This window comes from Oncorhynchus clarkii, unplaced genomic scaffold (genome assembly GCF_045791955.1).
Source record: "Oncorhynchus clarkii lewisi isolate Uvic-CL-2024 unplaced genomic scaffold, UVic_Ocla_1.0 unplaced_contig_10369_pilon_pilon, whole genome shotgun sequence".
Classification (NCBI taxonomy): Eukaryota; Metazoa; Chordata; class Actinopteri; order Salmoniformes; family Salmonidae; genus Oncorhynchus; species Oncorhynchus clarkii.
The window spans coordinates 90,109-104,855 of record NW_027261126.1 but is presented as its reverse complement, the minus strand read 5'-3'; the positions used below and the strand labels follow the sequence as shown (position 1 = coordinate 104,855).

General features: G+C 44.0%; 1 protein-coding gene across 1 annotated transcript in view; it reads left to right on the top strand.

Annotated features, from left to right (window-relative positions):
• Positions 1–153: 153 nt before the first annotated feature.
• The window catches only part of LOC139404978 (dysbindin-A-like), a 54,358-nt gene continuing 39,764 nt past the window's right edge, over positions 154–14,747 (top strand). Inside the window, exons 1-6 of the mRNA XM_071147542.1 lie at positions 154–427; positions 1,022–1,075; positions 1,361–1,408; positions 1,949–2,009; positions 2,190–2,322; positions 6,948–7,080. Coding sequence (XP_071003643.1) covers positions 372–427; positions 1,022–1,075; positions 1,361–1,408; positions 1,949–2,009; positions 2,190–2,322; positions 6,948–7,080 — 485 coding nt within the window. The 5' untranslated portion in view covers positions 154–371. The remainder of the gene's footprint in view (positions 428–1,021; positions 1,076–1,360; positions 1,409–1,948; positions 2,010–2,189; positions 2,323–6,947; positions 7,081–14,747) is intronic.

Below are 14,747 nucleotides of genomic sequence, written 5' to 3'. Positions count from 1 at the left end.
CCTACACACACAAATATTCATGTAAACTCACAATCATTGTATCCTCAAAATATTCAGAAATGTGTTATTGTAACATTTTGATGTACCTAATGAATGGCTTCCTGTGTTCTATGTGAAAGAATGTCGGCTGCGCATAGCTGCGCAACCCTGATTATCCTCAACAACCCCACTGCATGTTGACACTTGACTGCGTCGGGAAAACAGCTGAGCAAAGACCAAACAACAACCATCTATCAGACTTTAGCTACTTATAGAAGTATACAATCTGAACATTGACATGGCACTTGAGGAATATTCACAAAGAAGCTAGCTAATACAGTTAATGCGAAGAGAAAACAAAACGTATTTGCAGCTTGGAAGAAACCAGGAAGATGTTTGAGAATTTCAAAGAGAGGTTGCAGACGGTGCAGCAAGATTTCACAACTGGGTTTGTATTAAAGCTACCTTTATAGCTAATGCTTCATTCATGGCCCTATGTCTTGTGACCCTGCCTGTTCTGACATTTCTGTATTAGCAATTTTTTAAAAACCATCTACGTTAATTAGCTAGCTAGTTTCTCCCTCTTTGCCAGCATGGCTGAAAGGCTATCTATCTATCTAGCTGGATGTAACTGTGTGGGACGAAACCACCGAACAAGTTTTGCGTAACTAGCTAATACTAAACACAAAACACACCCAGGCTGGCAGTAAATGAAAACCATGAATTTAGATGCTGACAAAGCTTATTGATACAGTTAGCTAACTACAGCTAGCTAAGTTGATTACATTCAGCTGACCATCATGTGATGGAAGTGAGAGAGACATTCTGGACTGGAACCTGATGCCGGAAGACTGAAGCAGAACAAGTCTCAGCCAATATTTATGGCTCCCTACATAGTGCACTACTTTGGGTTCTGGTATAAATTAGTTCACTAAACAGACAAAGTGTCTACTGTCATCCAATGAATATTGACATTGCTGTGACGGCTGTCCCACATATACATGTTGTTTTACCTGCTCACATCTTTATAATTTCCCTTCAGGATGAAGACTCTGAGTGACAAATCAAAGGAGGCCAAAGTAAAGCAGAAACACAGGTAAGGCATCCATAGTGTCTCAGAGTTGGAGTCATAAAATAAAAAGGTTATTTATTTACTTTATTTAACTTAACTGAGTGATCTAATATCGGGTTGGCCTTTAAGAGCATAATGAATATAGACTATATGGACAGAGAGGACCTGATCTTAGATCAGCACTTTAAGGCACTTAATGAATACGGCCCAGGAGTACCAGTCAAATCATCCATTTACATCCACTTTCATTCTCTTATATCCTCTTCATAGTCTATTTCCCTTAATGACTCATTTCCTGTCTCTCAACAGACATGAACACCTGACACAGTTTTCTGCTGGAGTAGAACTGCTCAGTCGGTAGGTGTTGCTCTCATTGGATACAACTTTGGACCAGGCCCCACAGGTCTCTGGACCAGGCCCCACAGGTCTCTTTGGACCAGGCCCCACAGGTCTCTTTGGACCAGGCCCCACAGGTCTATTTGGACCAGGCCCCACAGGTCTCTTTGGTCCAGGCCCCACAGGTCTCTTTGGACCAGGTCCCACAGGTCTCTTTGGACCAGGCCCCACAGGTCTCTTTGGACCAGGCCCCACAGGTCTCTTTGGACCAGGCCCCACAGGTCTCTTTGGACCAGGCCCCACAGGTCTCTTTGGACCAGGCCCCACAGGTCTCTTTGGACCAGGTCCCACAGGTCTCTTTGGACCAGGTCCCACAGGTCTCTTTGGACCAGGTCCCACAGGTCTCTTTGGACCAGGCCCCACAGGTCTCTTTGGACCAGGTCCCACAGGGTCTAAATTAGTGCACAATATAGGGAATAGTGTGCCATTTGTGATGCAGACATTGAAACACTAATAAAACACAAGGCCTTGTTTGTTTCATTAGTTTCTTGTCTTTCAAAGGTACGAAGACACCTGGGTGACTCTCCACAGAAAAGCTAAAGATTGTGCGAAAGCTGGAGAGGTTTGTATGAACTGTAGCTCAATGTATTAATTAGACTTGCATTGAATTACACATCAACAATAATAATACATATGAACATCTCACCTTCTCTCTCTCGTCTGTCTTCTCTCTCTCTCATCTTCTCTCGTCTGTCTCTCTCTCGTCTTGTCTTATTTCTCTGTATGTCTCTGTATGTCTCAGACAGTGGATGGAGAGGTGGTGATGCTGTCTGCACACTGGGAGAAGAGAAGAGCAGCAGTGGTGGAACTACAGGAACAACTACAGCAGATCCCAGGCTTCCTCACAGACCTGGAGACGTGCACCAACCGCATCGGTGAGTCACTGTGTCTGAGTTTAGAGTCTTCACTCTTCTGCTCAAGTGTGTACTTGCACACTCTTTCTCGCATGGATGTTACAATGGTGGAAACTCTCCAGACAATGCTTACACCAAGTGCACACTTGGGGGGAAGAGGGTGGAAATTCAGGACGTAGCCTACGTATCATAGACTGCACCAGAAAACCTTTAGGACCAGTCAACAGTGGATCATATTATAGTGGAGAGAAATGTCACAATTACTGAATGTCAATGCCACTCTTCTTTAAAAATACATTTTGGGGGGACCTTTTGTTACTATTGTTGTAGAGTAGGTTGATGTCAGAGGTGTTTATGACGGGCTGAGCTGTGTTCACCTTGAGAGAGCGGTGGTACTGTAGGGCACCAGCTGCCACGGCCTGCCTGTTACCTGTGGTGCTTCAGCTGGCAGTGGGGTAATAACAGCTACTGGTGCAAACATGGTGAAGGGGGGGTTGGTAGGCAACGACAGAGACAACGGGAAAAGAGGAAGCCTTTTTACACATGGCTAGTTTGAAACAACACGTTTATAGTCTTAAGGGGACAGATCTGACATCAAATCGGACTTCAGAATCAGATTCCCAAGTCACCTCTGTAGGTAGCTTGACCTACTTCCACATCATATACCACACAGCACGGAGTAGTCGTCGATACTTTCTGTATTATTCTGTGTATCGGTCTATACCAGTATGTATCGGTCTATACCAGTATGTATCGGTCTATACCAGTATGTATCGGTCTATACCAGTATGTATCGGTCTATACCAGTATGTATCGGTCTATACCAGTATGTATCGGTCTATACCAGTATGTATCGGCCTATACCAGTATGTATCGGTCTATACCAGTATGTATCGGCCTATACCAGTATGTATCGGTCTATACCAGTATGTATCGGTCTATACCAGTATGTATCGGTCTATACCAGTATGTATCGGTCTATACCAGTATGTATCGGTCTATACCAGTATGTATCGGTCTATACCAGTATGTATCGGCCTATACCAGTATGTATCGGTCTATACCAGTATGTATCGGTCTATACCAGTATGTATCGGCCTATACCAGTATGTATCGGCCTATACCAGTATGTATCGGCCTATACCAGTATGTATCGGCCTATACCAGTATGTATCGGCCTATACCAGTATGTATCGGTCTATACCAGTATGTATCGGTCTATACCAGTATGTATCGGCCTATACCAGTATGTATCGGCCTATACCAGTATGTATCGGCCTATACCAGTATGTATCGGCCTATACCAGTATGTATCGGTCTATACCAGTATGTATCGGCCTATACCAGTATGTATCGGCCTATACCAGTATGTATCGGCCTATACCAGTATGTATCGGCCTATACCAGTATGTATCGGCCTATACCAGTATGTATCGGCCTATACCAGTATGTATCGGCCTATACCAGTATGTATCGGCCTATACCAGTATGTATCGGCCTATACCAGTATGTATCGGCCTATACCAGTATGTATCGGCCTATACCAGTATGTATCGGCCTATACCAGTATGTATCGGCCTATACCAGTATGTATCGGTCTATACCAGTATGTATCGGTCTATACCAGTATGTATCGGCCTATACCAGTATGTATCGGCCTATACCAGTATGTATCGGCCTATACCAGTGTGTATCGGTCTATACCAGTGTGTATCGGTCTATACCAGTGTGTATCGGTCTATACCAGTGTGTATCGGTCTATACCAGCGTGTATCGGTCTATACCAGCGTGTATCGGTCTATACCAGCGTGTATCGGTCTATACCAGCGTGTATCGGTCTATACCAGCGTGTATCGGTCTATACCAGCGTGTATCGGTCTATACCAGCGTGTATCGGTCTATACCAGCGTGTATCGGTCTATACCAGTGTGTATCGGTCTATACCAGTGTGTATCGGTCTATACCAGTGTGTATCGGTCTATACCAGTGTGTATCGGTCTATACCAGTATGTATCGGTCTATACCAGCATGTATCGGTCTATACCAGCATGTATCGGTCTATACCAGCATGTATCGGTCTATACCAGTATGTATCGGTCTATACCAGTATGTATCGGTCTATACCAGTATGTATCGGTCTATACCAGTATGTATCGGTCTATACCAGCATGTATCGGTCTATACCAGCATGTATCGGTCTATACCAGCATGTATCGGTCTATACCAGCATGTATCGGTCTATACCAGCATGTATCGGTCTATACCAGCATGTATCGGTCTATACCAGCATGTATCGGTCTATACCAGCATGTATCGGTCTATACCAGCATGTATCGGTCTATACCAGCATGTATCGGTCTATACCAGTATGTATCGGTCTATACCAGTATGTATCGGTCTATACCAGTATGTATCGGTCTATACCAGTATGCATCGGTCTATACCAGTATGCATCGGTCTATACCAGTATGCATCGGTCTATACCAGTATGTATCGGTCTATACCAGTATGTATCGGTCTATACCAGCATGTATCGGTCTATACCAGCATGTATCGGTCTATACCAGCATGTATCGGTCTATACCAGCATGTATCGGTCTATACCAGTATGCATCGGTCTTCTCTAAATAGTTTCTAGTTTTGTACATTGTTCATGGAATTGGAACCCTTCTCCCCTGCCCTGAATAGTCAGTAGTGACTATTATAGATCTCATCAGGATAATAATCTGTCTCTGATCAAATCAAATCAAATCAAATTTTATTTGTCACATACACATGGTTAGCAGATGTTAATGCGAGTGTAGCGAAATGCTTGTGCTTCTAGTTCCGACAATGCAGTAATAACAAGTAATCTAACTAACAATTCCAAAACTACTGTCTTGTACACAGTGTAAGGGGATAAAGAATATGTACACAAGGATATATGAATGAGTGATGGTACAGAGCAGCATAGGCAAGATACAGTAGATGGTATCGAGTACAGTATATACATATGAGATGAGATGATAATAATCTGTCTCTGTTGTAGTGTACCCTGTGATTTGTCACTGGCCATAGGGTGTGTTCTCCTAATGCCATTGATTTCCTGTTGATTCGCCAGATGTCTCCAAGCCTGAGCCCAAAACTGCCAAGCCCAAAATCTGGACATTAGAGCAAAACAACCCTTAGATTTGTAGTTTATTTAAACTCACTGTTCAGCGCTGGTTGTGCTGTAATCCATGTTAGATAGTAGTTGGACTGTTTAGAACTCTGAGGACTTTCATTCCGTCATTCTAGAATGGGTGTCTCCCTGTCTCAGCCAATGAGTTTCACGTGATGTGAATTCTAGCGAGCACATGGGAAATTCCAGTATGAACAGACTGAGAGATGTGTTCTAGGAAGGTGAAAGAAGTTGAATATAATTCAGTTGATTTAACTTTATTTAGAATAATTACATTTGTAAGATTTGTTCCTGCCCTGTACAGAGTTCCAGATAATGCCTCAAAAATGGCACATTTCCTTTTTAGTTGTCTTTGACTTTGGACAGAGAAAGTGGTTGGGCTCCCGAGTGGCGCAGCGGTCTAAGGTTAGGGGAGGGTTTGGCCGGGGTAAGCTGTCATTGTAAATAATAATTTGTTCTTAACTGACTTGCCAAGTTAAATACATTTTTTATTAATAAATAGTGCTCCAAGTACAAACAGTTTCCCTATATGACCACCAGATGTCAGTGTTCACTTGTGTTTCAGTAGTGTAGTGAATAATAGTTCCTTTATGTTTTATTGGAATTATTCACATGAAAATATTATACAGAGTCTGGCAACAGTCTCCCAGCAGCAGTTGGACAGAGTCTGGCAACAGTCTCCCAGCAGCAGTTGGACAGAGTCTGGCAACAGTCTCCCAGCAGCAGTTGGACAGAGTCTGGCAACAGTCTCCCAGCAGCAGTTGGACAGAGTCTGGCAACAGTCTCCCAGCAGCAGTTGGACAGAGTCTGGCAACAGTCTCCCAGCAGCAGTTGGACAGAGTCTGGCAACAGTCTCCCAGCAGCAGTTGGACAGAGTCTGGCAACAGTCTTCCAGCAGCAGTTGGACAGAGTCTGGCAACAGTCTCCCAGCAGCAGTTGGACAGAGTCTGGCAACAGTCTCCCAGCAGCAGTTGGACAGAGTCTGGCAACAGTCCCCCAGCAGCAGTTGGACAGAGTCTGGCAACAGTCTCCCAGCAGCAGTTGGACAGAGTCTGGCAACAGTCTCCCAGCAGCAGTTGGACAGAGTCTGGCAACAGTCTCCCAGCAGCAGTTGGACAGAGTCTGGCAACAGTCTCCCAGCAGCAGTTGGACAGAGTCTGGCAACAGTCTCCCAGCAGCAGATGGACAGAGTCTGGCAACAGTCTCCCAGTAGCAGTTGGACAGAGTCTGGCAACAGTCTCCCAGCAGCAGTTGGACAGACACAACAATGAGATACAGCTTCACAGCACAATGAAGTTGTCATGACAATAGTTCCATCAGGTAGCCTAGCAGTAAAACGCGTTGGGACAGTAACTGAAAAGTTGCTGGTTTGAATCTGCTGATGTGCTCTTGAGCAAGGCACTTAACCCTAACTGCTCCTGTAAGTCGCTCTGGATGACTAAAATGACTAAATGTAACATGTTCCCTCCCCCTCTGCCACATACAGCCCACCTGGAGGCAGACTTTGAGGAGCTGGAGAGCCGGCTGATGTACCTGGACAACCTGTGTGGTCAGTGTGAGCAGCAGCGCTTCAGACACTTCCAGGTCCTGCAGCTGGAGAACTACAAGAAGAAAAAGAGGTAGGTTTTCCGTTCTCTCTCTGACCTCAGGATTTTACAACATAATAACATTGTGGTCATTCGTCCTGGCTAATACTCCGCTTCACTTGACAACCATCCGCCAACTCCATATCCCTGAGTTATTGTCTGATATAAAAACAGGTTCACCACTTGATGCACCACTGTGCTGCGTCCAGATGGATTCCTCAGTATCATAACATAGTATCATACCGGCCCAGGAAAAACCAGCAGCAGGGTCAGAATACTGTGGGAAATGTGACATTTCAGAATTTTTTTTTACATTTTTGATCATTTGCAAAACCATCTATATCTGTTTTTGCTTTGTCATTATTATTATCATTAATCAATTTTAGAATAAGGTTGTATCGTAAACAAAATGTGAAGAAACTCATTGGGTCTGAATACTTTCTAAATGCACTGTATGAACAAGCTCCACATATATAATCTGCTGATGGCTATAATTATCACGTAGTCACAGGAAAAAACCTTACTGAGTCTACAAGCTCCACATATATAATCTGCTGATGGCTATAATTATCACATAGTCACAGGAAAAAACCTTATTGAATCTACAAGCTCCACATATATAATCTGCTGATGGCTATAATTATCACATAGTCACAGGAAAAAACCTTATTGAATCTACAAGCTCCACATATATAATCTGCTGATGGCTATCATTATCACGTAGTCACAGGAAAAAACCTTACTGAGTCTACAAACTCCACATATATAATCTGCTGATGGCTATAATTATCACATAGTCACAGGAAAAAACCTTACTGAGTCTACAAGCTCCACATATATAATCTGATGGCTATAATTATCACATAGTCACAGGAAAAAACCTTACTGAATCTACAAGCTCCACATATAATCTGCTGATGGCTATCATTATCACATAGTCACAGGAAAAAACCTTACTGAGTCTACAAGCTGCACTTATAGCTGCTCATTTGTGACAGATAGACTAGTGTCCTGTCCAGGGGGTGTACTGGTACCTCAAGCTGCCTCACTATAGAAATAGGAGATAGACTAGTGTCCTGTCCAGGGGGTTGTTGTGTCTTTGGCTATGCCGGATTAAGTGATATGACATGCTATTCTGTAAATAATATTACCTGATTTAAGCTAATCAGGTAAATGATTAACTAGGAAGTCGGGGCACCACGAAATAATGTTTATAGAGCTGTTGTCTTCCGAGTAAACTCTTAAAGACCTAGTAATCTTTTACGCCAGTAGCAGTCAATATTTAATCCTCACCTTATTTAGTCTGATCTGAAAGTTGTAAATTCTCATCTTCACGAACCCTGGCTAACAAGTTGAATCAGCAATACAAAATTTTGTTTTAATTATTTATTTACTAAATACCAAACTAATCACACAGAATTACATCTACACAGAATGAATCATACATTGATGGACCTGGTGAACGGAGCCGATACAGCGGCTGGTTACACAAAGAAAAGGGGCGGGGTTTGAGTGAAAGAGCGGGAAGACTGAGTAACAAAGGGAGAAGCTGTACTATCGTAAATACAGTTTCTTATGCATTCTAAATTACCGTGCATTTGAGAAAGGAAAATGCAATAAATATTTACTCTGAGCTGCGCTTCGGTAGATTGGTCGTAGATGGTAGGCCGGGTTGTCTAGTGATGAACTGGAGCGTGGTAGAATGGATACTCTGTCCGTCCTCTCCTAGCCCACGTTTAGCGGGCGGAGGGGGTAGCACTTCTTTAGTGAATAACAGTTCATAACACCAAGTTGCCATACTTTAAGCCCGTGCTATATTCTGGCTGGTATAGTCGAAATTCATGAGAGCCAGAAACCTTGCTTGTTTGTAGGTGACCAAATACTTATTTTCCACCATAATTTGCAAATAAATTCATTAAAAATCCTACAATGAGATTTAAAAAAAAAAAAATCTTCTCATTTTGTCTGTCATAGTTGAAGTGTACCTATGATGAAAATTACAGGCCTCTCTCATCTTTTTAAGTGGGAGAACTTGCACAATTGGTGGCTGACTAAATACTGTTTTTGCCCCACTGTATGACCCATTGACGTTGTATATCCCTGTGGGGGAAACTGTATACTTCATAGAAACGTGCAGGGAAAGCGATGTACTGTCATTGCTGCTTAAGCCTTTCTTCACCTCGGTAGAAAAGCCTTTACAGCAGCAATCCTCCAGCGACATTGTCCTCTTATCTGTGATGTGGGATTATTATTCTGTACGCCTTGAGGTTCTCATTACGGTGTGATGTGGGATTATTATTCTGTACGCCTTGAGGTTCTCATTACGGTGTGATGTGGGATTATTATTCTGTACGCCTTGAGGTTCTCATTACGGTGTGATGCTGCCGGACGGTTTACCTAGATGCACAAAGCTGCTTCTTCAATTCCCCTGTTGTTACGCCGTCAGAAACTGCCAGGTCTATTTGATGGCATGTCCACTAGACTAGAGTCATCATTTTAAGAGTCCAGTGCAGTGCTTCATTTGTCAATGTGAGAGTGGGCTGACCTGGGGAGTTCTGAGGTAGCAGAATGTATGAGAGAGAAAATAATTCACCTTTTATAATAAAGCATTGCATGCATATCACCGTATTGGCATAGAGCAGTAGAGTAGAGACACTTACTGACATTCCACACATGGGGACATTATTAGTAGCCCGGGGTCCTGGGAAAATGTTGGCCTTTTATAAACACATTACATGAAGTTGTCTTTTTACATGACTGGAGACTTTGACAGAATGTTGTTTTAATACCACACACCTGATGGAGACTGACATAATCTTGTTTTAATACCACACACCTGATGGAGACTGACAGAATCTTGTTTTAATACCACACACCTGATGGAGACTGACAGAATCTTGTTTTAATACCACACACCTGATGGAGACTGACATAATCTTGTTTTAATACCACACACCTGATGGAGACTGACAGAATCTTGTTTTAATACCACACACCTGATGGAGACTGACAGAATCTTGTTTTAATACCACACACCTGATGGAGACTGACAGAATCTTGTTTTAATACCACACACCTGATGGAGACTGACATAATCTTGTTTTAATACCACACACCTGATGGAGACTGACAGAATCTTGTTTTAATACCACACACCTGATGGAGACTGACAGAATCTTGTTTTAATACCACACACCTGATGGAGACTGACAGAATCTTGTTTTAATACCACACACCTGATGGAGACTGACAGAATCTTGTTTTAATACCACACACCTGATGGAGACTGGCAGAATCTTGTTTTAATACCACACACCTGATGGAGACTGGCAGAATGTTGTTTTAATACCACACACCTGATGGAGACTGACAGAATGTTAGGGATATCCTTGTCTCATCGCGCACCAGCGACTCCTGTGGCGGGCCGGGCGCAGTGCACGCTAGCCAAGGTTGCCAGGTGTATCCTCCGACACACTGGTGCGGCTGGCTTACGGGTTGGATGCGCGCTGTGTTAAGAAGCAGTGCGGCTGGTTGGGTTGTGTATCGGAGGACGCATGACTTTCAACCTTCGTCTCTCCCGAGCCCGTACGGGAGTTGTAGCGATGAGACAAGATAGTAGCTACTACAACAATTGGATACCACGAAATTGAGGAGAAAAAGGGGTAAAAATAAATAAATAAAAAACCCACCTTGTCTTGAATCCTTCACTAGGCCTCGGTGTGTGGAGACACGTTGTAGGTTACAGTATGAGGAGGAAATTATAGTCCTTTTTTATGTTACCTTTTATTTAACTAGGCAAGTCAGTTAAGAACAAATTCTTATTTACAATGACGGTCTACACCGGCCAAACCCGGACGACGCTGGACCAATTGTGCACCGCCCTATGGGACTCCCAATCACGGCCGGATGTGATACAGCCTGGATTCGATCCAGGGACTGTAGTGATGCCGCTTGCACTAAGATGCAGTGCCTTAGACCGCTGCGTCACTCGGGAGCCCAGTTTCACTGAATCACTCACTGATGAGCAGCTCACTCTCTGGTGGTTGACGATGCACTCGTGTCAAAAGCTTCTCTCTCTTCTTGTAAAATAATATTTGGAAGTAGATCTAGTATGTTGGTAGCCTACAGCAGAGTGTTTTCAGCAGGAGCCATTTGCTTTCCAACCTGTCTTTTCACTGACAGATTTGCCTCACGTTCCCGACTGTAGGCTCTTCCTTTTTATTGGGCTACAGTCCACAGCTAGTGGTCCTCTGTGGATAAATGATAGTCCTTTTTATTGGGCTACAGTCCACAGCTAGTGGTCCTCTGTGGCTAAATGATAGTCCTTTTTATTGGGCTACAGTCCACAGCTAGTGGTCCTCTGTGGCTAAATGATAGTCCTTTTTATTGGGCTACAGTCCACAGCTAGTGGTCCTCTGTGGCTAAATGATAGTCCTTTTTATTGGGCTACAGTCCACAGCTAGTGGTCCTCTGTGGCTAAATGATAGCCATTTTTATTGGGCTACAGTCCACAGCTAGTGGTCCTCTGTGGCTAAATGATAGTCATTTTTATTGGGCTACAGTCCACAGCTAGTGGTCCTCTGTGGCTAAATGATAGTCATTTTTATTGGGCTACAGTCCACAGCTAGTGGTCCTCTGTGGCTAAATGATAGTCATTTTTATTGGGCTACAGTCCACAGCTAGTGGTCCTCTGTGGCTAAATGATAGTCCTTCTCATGCTGTACCAGGCTGTTCTGAATGATTTATTTATTTATTTCTGAACAGGAATTCTATAACTTTGGTAAATGTATTTCCATGAATCAGGGTGCTGCAGCTCGTTCAGAACCCTTCACGTGGCTATGATTCTATAAGGAAATAAATGATGAAGTGCAATGCTGGAGAGGTTAATTAAAGTTGTTTTTTTTACCTTTTATTTAACCAGGCAAGTCAGTTAAGAACTAATTCTTATTTTCAATGACGGCCTAGGAACAGTGGGTTAACTGCCTGTTCAGGGGCAGAACGACAGATTTGTACCTTGTCAGCTCGGGGTTTGAACTTGCAACCTTCCGGTTACTAGTCCAACGCTCTAACCACTAGGCTACCCTGATGAGAGTTGCAGGCTCATGCCTAGCAGAGTAGAGGGAGCGAGATAACAACTAGAAGGAGATTCACGTTCAGTGATTTATGTGAGACAGAATGAGGCGTCATCTGTTCATAGGAAAACAACATGCCTGTTATTCATGTCAGGCCTGGGCATTCTAGTGCTTATAGTCGTCCGGGTTTGGCCGCGGTGGGCCGTCATGATGAATAAGAATTTGTTCTTAACTGACTTGCGAATAAAATAAAGGTTAAATAAAAAATATTTGTGTTTTTAGTTGTACTTTGCCATTAAACAGCCATTAAATAGCCCTGGCTGTTAAGTGATGTGTAAACCCAGACCGCTGAAAGACTTTGTTTCTGGCCTTGATTCACAGATGGGAGGTTATTGTTCATCTGAGGGTGTAGACTAGAGAGAGAGAGGAGCTGATGGGAGGTTACTGTTCATCTGAGGGTATAGACTAGAGAGAGAGAGGAGCTGATGGGAGGTTACTGTTCATCTGAGGGTAGAGACTAGAGAGAGAGAGGAGCTGATGGGAGGTTACTGTTCATCTGAGGGTATAGACTAGAGAGAGAGAGGAGCTGATGGGAGGTTATTGTTCATCTGAGGGTATAGACTAGAGAGAGGAGCTGATGGGAGGTTACTGTTCATCTGAGGGTAGAGACTAGAGAGAGAGAGAGGAGCTGATGGGAGGTTACTGTTCATCTGAGGGTATAGACTAGAGAGAGAGAGGAGCTGATGGGAGGTTACTGTTCATCTGAGGGTATAGACTAGAGAGAGGAGCTGATGGGAGGTTACTGTTCATCTGAGGGTATAGACTAGAGAGAGGAGCTGATGGGAGGTTATTGTTCATCTGAGGGTAGAGACTAGAGAGAGAGAGGAGCTGACGGGAGGTTACTGTTCATCTGAGGGTATAGACTAGAGAGAGAGAGGAGCTGATGGGAGGTTACTGTTCATCTGAGGGTGTAGACTAGAGAGAGGAGCTGATGGGAGGTTACTGTTCATCTGAGGGTATAGACTAGAGAGAGAGAGGAGCTGATGGGAGGTTACTGTTCATCTGAGGGTATAGACTAGAGAGAGGAGCTGATGGGAGGTTACTGTTCATCTGAGGGTATAGACTAGAGAGAGAGGAGCTGATGGGAGGTTATTGTTCATCTGAGGGTATAGACTAGAGAGAGGAGCTGATGGGAGGTTACTGTTCATCTGAGGGTAGAGACTAGAGAGAGGAGCTGATGGGAGGTTATTGTTCATCTGAGGGTAGAGACTAGAGAGAGGAGCTGATGGGAGGTTATTGTTCATCTGAGGGTAGAGACTAGAGAGAGGAGCTGATGGGAGGTTATTGTTCATCTGAGGGTGTAGACTAGAGAGAGGAGCTGATGGGAGGTTATTGTTCATCTGAGGGTGTAGACTAGAGAGAGGAGCTGATGGGAGGTTATTGTTCATCTGAGGGTAGAGACTAGAGAGAGAGAGAGGAGCTGATGGGAGGTTACTGTTCATCTGAGGGTATAGACTAGAGAGAGGAGCTGATGGGAAGTTACTGTTCATCTGAGGGTAGAGACTAGAGAGAGAGAGAGGAGCTGATAGGAGGTTACTGTTCATCTGAGGGTATAGACTAGAGAGAGCAGCTGATGGGAGGTTATTGTTCATCTGAGGGTAGAGACTAGAGCGAGAGAGGAGCTGATGGGAGGTTACTGTTCATCTGAGGGTGTAGACTAGAGAGAAGAGCTGATGGGAGGTTATTGTTCATCTGAGGGTATAGACTAGAGAGAGGAGCTGATGGGAGGTTATTGTTCATCTGAGGGTATAGACTAGAGAGAGAAAGAGGAGCTGATGGGAGGTTACTGTTCATCTGAAGGTAGAGACTAGAGAGAGGAGCTGATGGGAGGTTATTGTTCATCTGAGGGTGTAGACTAGAGAGAGAGAGGAGCTGATGGGAGGTTACTGTTCATCTGAGGGTATAGACTAGAGAGAGGAGCTGATGGGAAGTTACTGTTCATCTGAGGGTATAGACTAGAGAGAGGAGCTGATGGGAGGTTATTGTTCATCTGAGGGTATAGACTAGAGAGAGAGAGGAGCTGATGGGAGGTTACTGTTCATCTGAGGGTATAGACTAGAGAGAGGAGCTGATGGGAGGTTATTGTTCATCTGAGGGTATAGACTAGAGAGAGGAGCTGATGGGAGGTTATTGTTCATCTGAGGGTATAGACTAGAGAGAGGAGCTGATGGGAGGTTACTGTTCATCTGAGGGTAGAGACTAGAGAGAGAGAGGAGCTGATGGGAGGTTACTGTTCATCTGAGGGTAGAGACTAGAGAGAGAGGAGCTGATGGGAGGTTACTGTTCATCTGAGGGTAGAGACTAGAGAGAGAGAGAGGAGCTGATGGGAGGTTACTGTTCATCTGAGGGTATAGACTAGAGAGAGAGAGGAGCTGATGGGAGGTTACTGTTCATCTGAGGGTATAGACTAGAGAGAGGAGCTGATGGGAGGTTACTGTTCATCTGAGGGTATAGACTAGAGAGAGGAGCTGATGGGAGGTTATTGTTCATCTGAGGGTAGAGACTAGAGAGAGAGAGGAGCTGACGGGAGGTTACTGTTCATCTGAGGGTATAGACTAGAGAGAGAGA